General features: G+C 45.5%; 1 protein-coding gene across 1 annotated transcript in view; it reads left to right on the top strand.

Annotated features, from left to right (window-relative positions):
• Positions 1-16,053, top strand: part of LOC309584573 (CBP80/20-dependent translation initiation factor-like) — a gene marked incomplete at its 3' end in the record, with an annotated part of 567,823 nt that overhangs the window by 415,697 nt on the left and 136,073 nt on the right. Inside the window, exon 10 of the mRNA XM_082300660.1 lies at positions 437-766. Within this exon, the coding sequence (XP_082156786.1) occupies positions 437-766 (330 nt within the window). The remainder of the gene's footprint in view (positions 1-436; positions 767-16,053) is intronic.

Below are 16,053 nucleotides of genomic sequence, written 5' to 3'. Positions count from 1 at the left end.
GAGTATATTAAAAAGTAGACATTTTCATAGGATTCTTATCTGAGCATTTTGCAAACATTGGTGCACTTTAAAAATAGAGACAAAAAAAAAAATCCATTATCACCATGTGGCAGACACACACAGAAACCAGTCCAAGATGCCAAAGAAAGTCAGGGGTAGTCAGACTTTGACATCCTGGCTCAGGACCCTTGAGGAAATCTTCTTCCTGAGCTGAGGGGGAAGACTTTGGGATTGAGTGCTGTGGGAAATGGACAAAGAGCATTTCTGGGACAGGATTCATTCACTTGTGGTTTTCAATGCTGAGATTATACCATTGTGTTGCTAAAAGATGTTTTGTTTTTTCTATGTCTGTTTATATGTTTCTCCAATCCCCTTCCCCCTTTTCTGTTTGTGGAAGGACAAGGGCTGATATGTCTGTTTTTTCCTTGTGTAACAGATACCTTGTCTTTCCCTTTCCACGGACCAGGACAAAGTCATGGTGGAAACCACCAATCCTGAAAAGAATAAAATGGACAAATTAATTGAAATTCTCAATAGCATGAGGAACAACAGCAGTGACGTTGACTCCAAGCTCACCACATTCATGGAGGAGGCCCAGAACTCTACCAACTCTGAGGAAATGCTGGGGGAGATAGTCAAGACCATCTACCAGAAAGCAGTGACGGACCGCAGCTTTGCTTCCACCGCAGCCAAGCTCTGTGACAAAATGGCCCTCTTCATGGTGGAAGGAACCAAATTCCGGAGTCTACTCCTCAACATGTTGCAGGTAATGAGATAAAATTAGTTGGTTAGATAACTGCAGCATCACCCTGCCTGGTCTTAGCATGCATTTGGACAGGAGCTGAGTTGCTATCAAATTCTTTTTGAACTCAGTTGATGAGAGGAGAACAGAAGTGTACCTGCAATTTTGTCTGTGCACATCTTTAATGGTTACCATAGATAACATGGCACTGAGTGCATTGTCAAGTTGCTCTTCATTCCCATTTCATGAGCTGTACATGTAATTACAGTATCTCACTCCAGGGCCTATCCGTGAAACTAGTGGGCTGCTTGTGGCAGCATCCCCATGTCATGAAGAGAACTCAGAGGGTCTTACAGTGGAGGGTCTATTTCAGCACCAGAGATACCAAGTTAAGTCATGTTCCCTGAGTAGGCTATTGGTTTCATCGCTTGGTTGAAGGGCTTGGTCCTGGTTTCTGATTGCAACACAGACTGAAATAATTTGTGTATTTGCTAATTATTTTGGGTGACTTGTTTATTGGTGTATGCAGCATTGGTTGACTGCTTACTCCAAAATCATCACTGACAATAAAACTGGGGGGGGGGAGAAAAAAGTAGTGGCTCTGTTCCGGTTTGGCCAAATTTAGAAATATCTCCTCTGAGAGAAGGCACAACCACTCCTCCCCCACCAGGTTTGGGAAAAATAAATTTTCCTCAAAGGAAAGTGAAGGAGATAAAACTATTTATTTAACAAACACACGGGAAAGGAAAGTAATGCTAAATAATAAAATCTTTCGCTGTGGGGGAAAAACCTGGGAAAATGTTAGAGTCCTCCCTTTGGTCTCCTCGGAGCTGGGGCTTGGCCCAGGGCCAGGCCCTCTGTGCCCAGTGAAAAGTCCTCCCGATGTGCTCTGATGTTAAAGCAATCAAGCAGTCCAGTAGAAAAGGGAGAAAATCTGAAATTCCAGGGAAGGAAAAATGCAACTCTCAGTCTCTCTCCAGAGAAAAAAGCAGCTGAAAAACTGGCCAAAAAAAAAACTGTCCTGGGGCAGCCAGTCGGGTGCTTCCTCCCTCCCCTGCCGCAGCTGGGAAACAAATTGCTATCTGTGTGTGACCTTGAACAAGCTGCGAACTGCTTGAAAAAGTTTTGCTCAGTTTTTTTTTTCCTTCCCCCTCTCAGGCTCAGTTTAGAGGCATAGAAAGGCACAGAAATTAATTTCTGGGCATAGGCAGCGATATGGGATACACATCATAAGGTCACCCCAAGACAGGCTCTGATAACTGGTCCATGAGCTTAACAGTTGAACTTGATTATCTTGGAGGTCTTTTCCAGCCTAGGTGATTCTATGACAATAGTGGATGATGGGGAAACAGGACTGTCCTCAGCTGCCCACAATCTGCTGGGGGAAGCATGCTTTACTGTAGTGCCACAGTTTGCTTTCTGGGGAGGGTGTCACATGGGCCTCCATCTTTCTGCCTCTATGAAGACAGGACATGTAGAGTTGAAACCATGAATTTCTATCCTTAATTTAATATGTGTTTCCATTTGACTATTCCCTCATGCACCCATGCCATCTGTGGGGCATATTAAGCTCTCATTTCATTTGTCTGTGATATCCCTTGGTTGCTGTGCCTGGCTGCCTGTACCTTAAGTTGGCTTTTGGGCAACACAGCAAGCAGGAAAGAAGAAGCAAAATAAAATAATGAAAATCAATATTTAGCATAACCAAACATAATTCTGGAAAGTCACTGATTGGTTTTGCTTCTCTTGCTGCTCTGGGTGCGTATCAAACTCAGCATCTCTTCCTCTGCTTGCTCCTTCTCCACTGTCCCCTGCAAAGCCTTTGGGCAGCACACATATCTGCCCATTGCCTGTACCTGACCTGGATTTTTTCCTGATTGATTTATTTCCAAAGCAATTGTACAGCAGGAGGAGAAAAATTGTGGTCCTCATTAGTTTCAGATTTAACAGCAAGGGGCTGGAGGGAGTTCTAAACCTTCCATGCATCTCTCTCTTCCCATGCCAAGTAACTCTTATGTCTTCTCCCATTTGTCTGAGTGATGCTAAGAAATCCAAAATAAATTCCAGGAGCAATGGCCAGGGAGAAGCAGGGTGTTATCCAAAAATTGAGGACAGTGGGTTATGAAGGACTCTTCAAACTTACTTTCTTCTCTTGCCCCAGCATTTCCACCCCTACCACCAGACCCAATAGACTGACTTATACTGCAGCATTGTGTGCAATAATAAATGGCTTCATATTCAGCTCTTCATAGCATGAATGTAGGATAAATAATATATCTCATATCTACAGAGAGTCTCAAAGTGCTTATCAGGAACATGTAGCTGGACACGGCATGATGACAGCATGATGTCCTGTCCTGGTTCCGGCCAGGACAGGGTTAATTTTTGCGGTAGACAGGAGGAGCATGTCTAGAACCCTGAGGTTATTCTATACCACCTCATGTCATACACATGGAGTGAACAGGGATGGGTCCCTTCCAGTTGGGCCGGTGTCAGAGTGAATGGTCAGGGTAGCGCTGGGTTCAACATGGTGAGCACTTGTGGGTGAATTGTTCACCTGTCTTGTACACTCTGTTATTAATGTTGTTACCATTTGTTTCTTACTTCATTGCTGTTTGTAATATATTGTTCTTAACTCGTGATCTTTACCTTTTGTGCCTCCAATCCTCCTCTCCAGCCTGCCATATGGGGAGAGAGGAGGGAGTGAGTGAGTGGCGCTGGTTTGGAGTGTTTCAGTGGGAACACTAAATTGGGCAATACCATTCCTAAACCATGACAGCCTTATTTAGTGGCTAATATGGGGCTCGAAGGGTTGAGATGACAACAGATTTGCCCAGAGTGGGTTGGAACCAAATTGGATCTAAGCATTTGTTGTATTAGGTACAGAACCGATGGTCACAATGTTGCTTGGTCTGTTCACATGGTTGTGGTACCTAACACTGTGTATACTCCTGTATATGCAACATGTGGCTCCTCATTATGATCTTTTTCTGAGCAGGAAGAGTGATCAGAATTGCTTTGTTGCTGTACTGTGTGATATTAGCTTATGACATGATAACATCAAGGGCAATGAGGGTCATTTGGGATATGTATTCAGTGTTGCTCTCCTGCCCTTCCCTGCACTACCTCTGGGAAATTCATTAATAATTGTACCCAGTCTGTAGGGAGAACAAGGGAAGGTGATTTTCCCCAGCTTTTCACCCCCTTTTCCTCCTTCAGGCCTGTTACAACAGCTTTTGAGAATTTTGAATTCTCTTTGGATGTTAAGGAAAGCATGTTCTTGTTGCTCAGTCTGCCAGGTCTCCTCAGTACAGTCAACACCATGTTTAGAGTTACAAAAGAAATTTCTAGGAAGGTCATTCAAAGATCTGTGCCAAGGGTGGACAGTCATGAGTGGCATGGAATGTGGGAGAATATGGGCCAGTTTTTGGAAAAATTCTCTGCTCCAATGGTTTGGAAGTCCACCCCTGAACAACTACAGGACCCTGATAAAGTGACAGAATATTTGCAAGGAAAGTGCTGTGGCAGTTCCAGAGAGGCACAAAGTTATTGCAATGTGTTTGGCCCAGGCTACTCTTTACTGGACGAGGTTTGACACTAGACAGCACCCTCAGGGGAAGGAGGAGGAGGAGGAAAGCAGACCAACAGGCACAGTGGCCACTCAAACTGCAGCTGAACCAGAGGAACAACCCATGCTGCTAGCAGTTGCCCTTATACAGAAGAAGAAATCTGTTGTAACCGCTTAACTGCCTAGCAGGCTGCAGCTCCCTGTGAGCACAGTGGGAGTTACCTAGGGCCGTGCAACTAGTCACATCCCGGAGTCCATTTCGGACAGCCCCGCAATCTGGCTCCGGCAGCCAGCAGCGTTACAACACAGTGGTGATAAAGGAGGTAGAGAAGGGTCTCCCATGAGGGTGGTAAGATGGCTTTATTTAGATCTTGTCCCAGCGCCCTCAGAGGCAGAGAGAGAGACCTCGTGGTCTGGGTGCAGGGTGGTTTTGTCAGGGGCCCAGGGGCAGTCCTTGGGCGGGGTTGGGGTACAGGAGCCAATAGGGAGAAACCGAGGGAGTGGACAAGGCTAGGGCAGGGGACAGGGGGAACATGGCATCACAGAATCAGGGGGTTAACAGTCTACCACAGAAATCCAAGACCAAATCAGTTTTCTTAGTGAGAGGTGAAGAGGAAGTAGGTCCACGATTGGAAATTAGAGGGTAGTGAAGCCAAGCAGCTGGGATCCCTGTCCCGGTATGTGGGCATTGACAAGGAGATTGGGAAGAGAACAGAAACTCTCAGCCTCTGAAGGTGATTCCTGTCAAGCATGAGGGAAAGTTATCCTTTCAAGGATGATCTACCATTGTACCCAGGCAAGTGGAACAACATGCAAAAAGGTATCCAGCACCTGACAGAATTAGCTGTGCTGGAGGTACTTTATGAGGATTCAAATAACGACCAGTCCTCTTGTTGCCAGAATGATTTTTGCTTTTATATATTCTCTAAATTCTTTACACATATATTCTGGCTCTATTGTTGTGTAGTTATATAGTTCCTAGCTAGCCCCAGTACTTTCCCCTACCTTGATAGGCAGAAAGACAAAACACATTCCAGACTCCAAGCAGGGGACCCAAGGCCCCTATCCTATCTTGGTTCTTCCTGGGAACCAAGGTTAAAACCAACTCTTCAATACACATTTTCATAAACAAAGTTTAGTTTCTGTCTGAGGGGAGAGGATTTAAAAAGGGGTTGAACCAGGAGGAATTGCCTCACCACTTATGTCTCTAATTGTGGATTTTTGTCAGTTATGCTAATTTGCTAAACTTACAAAACTGTATTCACCCTGTGCAGGAATGGTCATTTAGGCATTTTCCATATCTGCCCCTGGAGGCCTCCAATAAAGACCAGCCTTTATATTACCTCCTATACTAATATTATCTCGAAAGTGTGTTGTTTCATTTCTAGGTTCTTTAAGGCATCACTCTATAGATCCAGATGAAGTCCAGTGTACACAATCCATGTGGCAAAAGTTTGCATGTAGCACGTCATTGCCATAAGCCAATTCATTGGCATTTATGTCAATGAAAGGAGAACAAACAGTACTTCAGGTGACTACCCAACTCCAGCTATAGGAAGGACATCCTATCAACCTGTGCCACTGCTGTAGAAAGACTGTCCAAGGACCACGAGCAATTTAAAGAGGACCTCAAGCAACTGAAAGAGGAAATGTCCCATGCCCTGCCACTATGGACCAGAATCTCAGCTATTAGGAAAAAGCGCCTCCCTGCTCAAGGGAGATGGTCCGCACCATGAGGTACCCTGCAGTTTTACCTGCATGACCATGGAGAAGACATGAAGTGGGATGGAAAACCCACCTCTGCCCTAGCAGAACAGGGACATGATTGAAAGGGAAAGCAAACACCGCAGGAAACCCCTCAAGGATAAATGCTGCTCCAGTTTCCTGTGGGCAAGTCCTCAGACAGAACAGAAGGGCTGATGTTACTTTTGATCCTCTTGAAGGGACCTCCAGTTCATATTTACAAGAAGTGAGCAATGAGTACCATGATGTCTCGGTTTTGAAAGACAGGTGTCTGCTAAGGAAGGCAGAAGACCCCCTTGAAGTGGCAGATATAACCCCTTTTCCCTCCAAGTTATTATATTTTGAAATCAAGGGCCTTTAGGCAAAGATGTGGGAAATAGGAATAACAGTTCTTTACTCTCTCTCTCTCTCTATATATATATATGTATATAACCAGTCAAACAAAACAACAACAACTATGGCAGTAACAGCAAACACAAACCCAGTCCCAGCCTTCTTGGCTGTCAGGCTATTTCCCCTCGGGTGCAGTTCCGCTCGCAGCCGGCAGGGGCGCTGGCGGCTCCCGGTGAGCAGGGCAGGTGCGATGGTTCCCCCGCGGCTGCAGGGGGCGCTCCGGAGCGAGCTCGGGAAGCACGTGGCACCAGTGCCCTGGGATCCCGGGAAGGGATGGAACAAAGGCTTCACAAACCGCTGGGCAGCCGATCCTGGACTCTCGGGAACAGCAGGCTGGAACGGCAGGCTGGAACGGCAGGCTAGAGCGGCAGGCTAGAGCAGCAGGCTGGAGCTGCAGGGATGAACACAAATCCCGGGTGGCAGACGAGATGTATCCAGATGGGAAAACCCCACGGAAGCCCAGGCAGGCAGGGCGAGCAGGGCTACAGCGTAGCGAAAACTCGAAGCAGCAGCGGAGCAGGGCAGCCACAGCCCGGTCTCCAGCAGGGCAGGGAAAGCAGCTTTTGGGGTCCCGGCGTTGTTTCCAGCCGGAAGAAAGAACGGCCAAAAGAAAGCAGCAGCAGCTCCTTTCTCTGCAGCTTCTCTCTCCAGACGCTCAGAGCGAACTGACCCCACACCCAGGTGTAGACAAAGGAGTAGCCAGGCCCGCCCCACTCCCCTTTTTCTTTCTTAAGTATAGCTATTTGTCCCCTAGCAACATGCATATGGGAGAAAATTCCTTTAACAGGAAAAAAAAACTAAGACTAAACTAAAAACCCCAACACATGACCAGGACTAGTGGGGCCCTGCCTCTGGCCAGGTGGAGGAAAGGGACAATCGGATCTATTGGACTGTGTGTATCTGATGGCCTGGCACATCAGAGCCACAAGAGTATAAGGCTTTAGTTGACACCAGCACACAATGTACCCTGATGCCATCAAGATATGTAGGGGCAGAATCTATCTCTATTTCTGGGGTGACAGGGGGATCCCAATGACTGACTATACTGGAAGTTGAAGAGAGCCTGACTGGGAATGAGTGGCAAAAACATCCCATTGTGACTGTCCCAGAGGCCCTGTTCATCCTTGGCATGATGAATATCCTCTCAGGAGAGGATATTTCAAGGACCCAAAAGGACATCATTAGGCTTTTGATATAGCTGCTGTGGAGACAAAGGAAATTAGACAGCTGAATACCTTTCCTGGCCTCTCAGAGGACCCTTCTGCTGTGGGACTGCTGAGTCTCGAAGAACAGGTACTGATCACTACCACAACAGTGCACCATCGGCAATATCACACTAACCGGGACTCCATGACGGCCATCTGTCTTGGTTTGAAAGACAGGTGTCTGCCAAGGGAGGCGGGAAACTCCCTTGGAATGGAGAATATGACCCCCTTCCCTCCGAATTATTAGAACTTTGAAATTAAGGGGTGTTCAGGCAAAGATATGGGAAAAGGAATAGCAGTTCTTTACTAGTATGTATATGGATAACAAGGCAAACAAACAACAACAATGGCAGCAACAACAAACAAAAACAGAAACCCAACAACAGCCTTCTCTCAGATGCAGGCACTTTCCCCTTTGGTGTAGTTACAGTCACAGCTGGCAGGGGCGCTGGCAGGCTCCCCATTCTCCCACGGCTGCAGGGGGCGCTGTGGCACGAGTTCAGCCATCTCTCTTACGTGGTAATGGCGGACGCGCTGGCGGGAGGGATGGAAAAGGGACTTCCTTTACAAACCCCCAGGTGATACGCGGAAAAGACTCCACTACTGGAATAAGTAGTGAAGTAGGTATGTTTATTCCAGCACTGAGACGCATGCGGGATAGTTCCTCCAAAGTCATGCGTGCCAACAGCTGCATTCAGCTTGGTATATATCAGGTTACGAGTTCCATATTCATTAAGTTTCCCTATACGCCTATACATATTCATTACCTAGCCCCACCTAGCCTCGCCTTGTATTACAATGAGCCCAAAAGTCATTTGCATCCACGTTGCGCTTGCGCAGTGTTGTCTGGTGGTCATGGGCAGGGGTCTCCAGGATGAAGTGAAGGGTCTTCCTCCTGAACTTTTCACCTTGCTTCCCTGTACATGCTCTTTATGTCCCTGGTCCAAGTCCAAACTTAAAGGCTGGTTTAAATTAGTTTTAGGTTCGAAAACAGGATCTTTGGTCAAGATTCCTTCCCTTTATCAATAGTCTCATAGCTTCTCATTCTGCTTTAGTAGGCACAATAAGTGTTGAGAAAGCTGTATGCATTGTTTTTAACAAACAACTTCTTAGCAAATCATTTAACCTCTGCTTCCCCCTCTTCCCCTGATTCACAGGGGCAGCTGATCCCAGTGCCCCTCTGGATGGTGAAAGGAGCTGTAGCAGGAACCTCGGAAGCAGCAAGCTGGAACGGCAGGGACGAGCAAAATCCTGGAGTGGTAGATGAGATGTATCAGAAACTCCACATCTGTAGCTGGAACCACGAGACGTCCCGGCAGGCAGGGGGTGCGGGGCTGCAGTGTAGCAAATCCCAGAGCAGTAGCAAAGAAACGGCAGGGGCTGGGCAGAGGCAGCCCGGCTCCCGAACACAGTCTGGAGAGGCTTCCTTAGAGGGGAAAAGGGCTCAGGGCCCCGGGGTTTCCCCTGAAGCACCCAAGCAGATGGTGAAAGGGTCCTTTTTTAGTGAGGTAGGGTGTTAATAAGGTTCCAGTGCAACGGCCGCTCCCACAAGCAGAGCTTCACTCACGGTAGAAGGCAGCAGGAGACAGAACCCAGCACTGGTGGCAAAATCTCCCCACAGTGACCGCAGCCTGTTTCCCCTCTAAATGCCGAGAGAGCAAGAGAGCTAGGAGCAGAGCCCAGTCCCCTTTTCCCCAGCCCAAATCTCGTGGTATCTCTGCCCCTCCAAGAGAAACCCCTCAGCTAAGAGAGTAGTCAGCTGCACCCTTCCCCTGAGCTGTGGCAACTTCTTTTGTCTCTCAAGTACCCCGTCATTATTGTCTCTTAGCAACATATGGGAGAAAATTCCCTGAGAGAAAGAAACAAAAGGAAAAATCCTAAACCCTAAAACCATCGATATAAATGATCTGTGAACTGGAGAGCCAGGGAGTGGTCAGCAAGACTCCCTTACCCTTTCATGGTCCTATATGGCCTGTGCATAAGTCCAATGGAGAATGGAGACTGACAGTGGACTATTGCAGTCTGAATGAAGTCAGACCACCACTGAGCGCTGTCATGCCAGGCATGCTGGAACTTCAGTAGGAACTGGAGTCCAAGGCAGAAGTGGTGGCACCAACATTGCTAATGTGTTTTTCTCCATTCCTTTAGCAGCAAAGTGCAGGCCACAGTGTGCTTTCACCTGGAGGGGCGTCCAATACACCTGGAACCAACTGCCCCAGGGGTGGAAACACAGCCCCACGATTTGCCATGAACTGATGCAGACTGCACTGGAAAAGGGTGAGGCTCCAGAACACTTGCAATACATTGATGACATCATTGTGTGGAGCAACACAGCAGAGGAAATATTTGAGAAAGGAGAGAAAATCACCCAGATCCTCCTGAAGTCCAGTTTTGCCATAAAGCAAAGTAAGGTCAAGGGACTTGCCCAGGAAATTCAGTTTTTAGAAGTAAAATGGCAAAATGGACACTGTCAGATTCCAATGGATGTGTTCAACAAAATAGCAGTTATGTCCCCACCAACCAGCAAGAAGGAAACACATGGTTTCCTAGGTGCTGTGAATTTTTGGAGGATGCATATTCCAGATTACACTCAAATTGTAAACCCTCTATCGTGTGCCCCAGAAGAAGAATTATTTCAAGTGGGGTCCTGAACAACATCTATCTTTTGAACAAATTGTCAGGAAAATTAATCCACAAACACCAGAGGTTTATGTCCAAAAAGGAGACAGAGGAGTCCTGTTACTTTATTCTAATAAAGGGAGAGGCCATGGGGCATTTCCCCTGGGGTCTCTCAAATTTTTGGAGGGCGCAGCCTCCTATTTATCCTAATTTTAGGCTGCATTTCCCTCTCTCTTTCCCCATTGGCTGAGGTACTTGAGAGGTACAGACTTCCTGGAATGCCTAATACCTAAGGTTCCCTTCTAATTATAACCCCCCTTTATTTTTAGTTCTTATTGAATTTTATGATTTTCCCATTGTTTCTTTCATCTCTCAATATCCAATTTAATTTATCAGCAGACCTACAGTTTGTTTGTAGAGACAAATCTCTTTCCATTCATCAATCAGTGGAACCCTTCTCATTGTTTCTTTTATCTCTCAGTGCTAATTTCATCAACCAGCAGGCCCAGAGCTTGTTTGTAAAGACAAGTCTCTCCTTTCAAAATTAAAAAGTAACCCTGGGCCAGTCAGGACAGGACAAGATATGAAAAATGTGCTCTACATAGCAGCTGGGGAGAATGGTCCTTCCTGGAGTCTCTGGCAAAAAGTACTCAGGGAGACTCGAGGATGACCCCTGAGGTTCTGGAGTCAGGGATACAAAGGATCCGAGGCTCATTACACCCCAACTGAAAAGGAGATGCTGGCAGCTTATGGAGGGGTCCAAGGTACTTCACAAGTCATTGGCACTGAAGCACTGCTCCTCCTGGCATTCTGACTGCCAGTGCTGGGCTGGATGTTCAAAGGGAAAGTCCCTTCTGCACATCACACCACTGATGTCACATGGAGTTAGTGGGTCACGCTGATCACACAGGGAGCTCAAATAGGAAACCCAAATTGCCCAGGGATCTTGGAAGTCATCACAAACTTGCTCAAAGGAGAAAATTATGGACTATTGTTGGAGGAGAAGGAGGAGAAGGTATCACATGCTGAGGAGGCCCCATCATATAATCATCTACCAGAAAATGAAGTGATACGCTCTCTTTACTGATGGTTCCTGCAGTATTATAGGACTACATCAAAAACGGAAAGCTGCCATATGGAGTCCTATGTGGCAAGTCACAGAAGCTATTGAAGGACATGGTGGATCAAGTCATGTTGCAGATCTGAAAGCTGTCCAGCAGCCTTTAGGTAGAGCTGAATGAGAGAAATGGCCAGCGCTCTACCTGTACACTGACTTGTGGATGGTGGCAAATGCTCTATAAGGGTGACTGGACTGATGGAAAAAGACCAATTGGCAGTGCAGAGGTAAACCCATCTGAGCTGCTGAATTGTGGCAAGACATCACTGCCTGGATAGAGAAGTTGACTGCGAAAGTACATGTCAATGTACATGTACCCAACAGTCGGGCTACTGAAGAACATCACAACAATGGACAGGGGGATCAGGCTGCCAAGATTAAAGTGTCCCAGGTGGATCTGGACTGGAAACACAAGGGTGAATTATTTCTGGCTTGGTGGGACCATGACGCCTCACGTCATCGGGGAAGAAATGCAATGTGATCGAGGGGTGGACTTAACCCTGGATGCTATCTCCCAGGTTATCCATAAATGTGAAACGTACTGCAATCAAGCAGGCCAAGCAGGTAAAGCCTCCGTGGTATGGGGGACGATGGTTAAAATATAAATATGGGGAGGCCTGGCAGATTATGTCACACTCCTGCAAACTCACCAAGGTTTGCAAGTGCTATGTGCTTACTATGGAAGAAACAACCACTGGATGGCTGGAGACATACCCTGTGCCTCATGCCACTGCCTGAAACACCATCTTGAGCCTTGAGAAGGAAGTCCTGTGGAGACATGGCACCCCAGAAAGAATTGAGTTGGACAATGGGACTCATTTAAAAAATAGTCTCATAGACGCCTGGGCCAGAGAGCACAGTATTGAGTGGGTGTATCATATTCCCTGTTGTGCACCAGCCTCTGGGAAAATTGAATGGTACAATGGACTATTAAAAAAACCACTCTAAGAGCAATGACTGGTGGGACCTTAAAATATTGGGATCTACATTTACCAAATGCCACCTGGTTAGTTAACACTAGAGATTCTACCAATTGAGCTGGCCCTACCCAATCAAAACCTCCACGTACTGTAGAAGGGAATAAAATCCCCATGGTGCATATGAGGAATGTGTTAGGGAAGACAGTTTGGATCAGTCCTGCCTCAAGCAAAAGCAAACCCATTCATGGGATTGTTTTTACTAAAGGACCTCAGTGCACTTGGTGGGTAACACAGAGGGACCCGAAAACATAATGTGTACCTCAAGGGTGAGGTAAACAGAATTGCCCAATCAAAATTTATAAATAAATAACATTTATTATGCGATCGAAATATCGGTCTCAAAGGCCACGATCGAGAAAAGCAGCTCCGAGCCCGGGAGATAGACACGCATAGATCTGATCTCTATCGCACCAGACCTCCCAAGTTCAGGAATGCTGCTTCGGCTGGTCTCTTCTTATACAGTTTTTGGGCAGAGTCTGAATTAATTCTGTTCTTCTCATAATTTTAGCATATTCATGAAGTTTTCTTGTCCCGGAGTTGGGCTGCACAAAGCCTTTCCTGGGTGTGATGAATTGTCCATCCTGGGTGATGAGTGGGCCATTTCTGGTGATGGAAGGGCCATCTCTGATGATGAATGGGCCATCTCTGGTTCCTGGAACAGTTATTTTTAGTTCCTGGAATGTCCTATTCCTTATCAGATGAGATGTAGATATCAGAAGGTGGTAATCAAGTCATCATGGTGTAAATGTCCCGGTGATAAGATCTAACCCCACCTAGGTGGAATCCTCACTTGTTGTGATACAACTTGTTTTAGTGTTGTGAAATTTTTCTCTCAGCCAGGCTGGTGGAGGGATTTTGAAACTCTGTCTCTACATGGTCTGATTACATTCCAGTTTTATACATAATAGCACGAATTACATACTTTATTTATAACAATTCCCCCCCTTTTTATATGGAAACATTAATTCGTGCTACCTTTTGTCACTATAAAAAAATAGAAATACTATCATCAAATATTTACTACAAATATAAAGGTATGAATATTCAGACAAAAGAATTCCTTTTAGTCATAGCTATTTAGTTTTTCTTGTAACTCTGGCTTTTCCTCCTTTATCTGCTTTTCAAACTTTATCAGAACCTTGGTAGCTTTACTATTTGCTTCTTCTTCTTTTTAATTCCATGATTTTAGAGATTTTATTGTTTTTGCCTAATCCTCCAGCAGCTAGTTCCAGGTCCATGGGCATCGCAGCTATTTGCATACCTTGTACTACTGAGTGTATTAATGGTATCATGCAGGGTATGAATATCACCCCGGACACTGAACAAAGTATGAAAAATACTGCCTTCTTCCACCATGTACCATCAAATAATTGTTCCCACCAAGATGCTTGTAAGATGGAATTCCATTTTTGGACTGGAACGTGTGCCACCTTTTTAATCTCAGCTGCGAGGTCCCTGATGGTCTCTCCATAGTCATCGATTTCTATGCAGCATTCTGATTCATTGAACTTGCCACAGACTCCCCCTTCCTCAGCTAACAAATAGTCTAATGCAATTCGGTTTTGGTATACAAAGGCCCGCATCTGAGAATGTTGTTTAGCTAACAGTTCTAGTGCATCTGAGGTATGATTTGAAACCACTTCTACTACAGCTTGGAGCCTTATGAGTCGATTGAGTAAATAGACAGGGGTTCTATACCCCCAGCTCCCATCCTGTGCCCATGTTGCTGGGCCATAATATTGGATTATTCTTTCTGCGGGCCATTCTTCTTCACCCCACTTTTGATTCCCACCTGCTATAGGTAGTGTTTTCTTTATCCCCCTTTTCTTTCGGCTTAAGGTTTTGTACAAGGGAGCTCCTAACAGGCCACTTTCTGATCTGGGGAGTGTAAAGAAAGAAGGTCAAATCATACCTAGAGTGCATGAACCTTTCCATTTACTGGGTAGTTCGCTGTATGCCTTTTTGCCACATATCCAGTATATACCATTAGGGGCTTTCCATTTTATTCTCCTATTTTCTGGTTCTCTCCAATACTCTTTTAAGTCCTCTAAGGATTGGTAAGGGTTAGCTCCAGATTGCTTGTACCAGCAAAGGTTGACTCGACTATTCCAATCACAATTTGCTTTTCTTTCTTGACTCCAATATCCTGCAGGGGGTTCTGGTTGCCAGATTTTACTTTTATTATTCGAATATATTGCTAGGGTGGATATACATGGGGTGTATCCCACAACCTCAGTATATTCATTTCCTTCCCTGCTGATGCAAATTATTCCTATTACTCGTTGGTCTAGAATCCAACCTTCAGGCCTCTGTGTAGTCATTGAGAACTGATTTTTATCTGTTTTTAGAAGTTGTTCTGGAGCTAAGCCTTCACCCTTCCAAGGCCATTTTTCTGCTGATTTTAGCCCCCCACATATCCAACAGTTGGATAAACCTAACTCAGTAGCAATTTCTTGCATCAGGTCTATGAACAAGTTAGTGTTCGGGGTTGGCCATTCCCAATCATTATACTGTTTTTCTAGTAAGTTGTATTGTTTGCTTAATGCCAATAGTCTCTCTTGTTCTATTCTCTTTTTTCTTATTTCTGATTCTTGTCTCTTAAGGTCTAATGCTACCTGTTTCATAGTGTTTTTTGGGTCCATGCTATCTTTGTTCTTAGAAAAGCAAAAGGTGTTATCATATTGCAAGCATGCCCTGTCATCATTTTCCTCAAGGAGGTCTAATATAACAGGTTCGTTGCCGAGGGGTGATCTGTCTTCGTACCTTAAATTTTTTCCCACCCAGTAAGTTTTTAGTCCATCATGCACATGCTTAATTTTGAATTATCATAACATAATTTGTTGATCTGAGAATAGGCTACGAAGATAGATTTTTTTCTTCCCTCCAACTCTTACAGTATGATTACAGTGGTCACAGATTGAGACCGGCATTTGGTCTATATTTCTCTTATGTCTCCTAGTATATTGGTTTCTGTTTTTGAAAGGAGGAACTTCTGACTTCCTTTTCTTAAACCTTGCATTTTGAGATAAGCATTTAATTTTGCCTTCTGATTCACAAATTTGAAATCGAGTGCCATTCAGATCACAGTGTTTGCTATTCCCTTTGCAGTTCTCTGGGCTCTGATGTGTCTCTTGTTCCTTCGGGAGGACCTGCTGACACAGTTCGCAAAGGCTGTCAGCTTTTTGGCCCTCTTTGGGGGACAAACGCTCTAGTGGTGTATTAAGTGTTAGGCATATGGTCAGGCTCAGAACCATCAGGAACCCCCATAGGTGTATCCCTCTGCCTTTGCCTTCGCCCACTGGAGTGCAGCCAGTGGCAAGGTAAGCCATCTTCTCGGCAGCAGGAATATTCTTCTGGGGTCCTGTGGCTGGACTGAATAGCATACCTTCTCTTATATATGTTCCACCTAGAGAGTTTTATTGTGTCTGATCCGCAAGGTACTTTGATTGTTTTCCAGCACTCGACTGTTAAAATTTCTGCTTGTGCATCTAATTTTCCCCTGACCCCGTATTTATATATGGCGTACCACTCAGGGGAGTCTAATTCCAATTTCCCTACATTAGTAGCAAGGGTTAAGTATTGGCTAGTCAGGTCTCGCTCCTCCTCCAAGCACTTTGTACACAGGCCTCTGGGCCTATCCGCTCTGCGACAATGAACAACCCAAATTTCATTACAATATTCCCACT

The sequence above is a fragment of the Coloeus monedula genome (assembly GCF_965178545.1).
Source record: "Coloeus monedula genome assembly, chromosome: W".
NCBI classification, from domain to species: Eukaryota; Metazoa; Chordata; class Aves; order Passeriformes; family Corvidae; genus Coloeus; species Coloeus monedula.
Note: the sequence above shows the minus strand (reverse complement) of the source record. Positions and strands in the feature narration are given on the sequence as shown.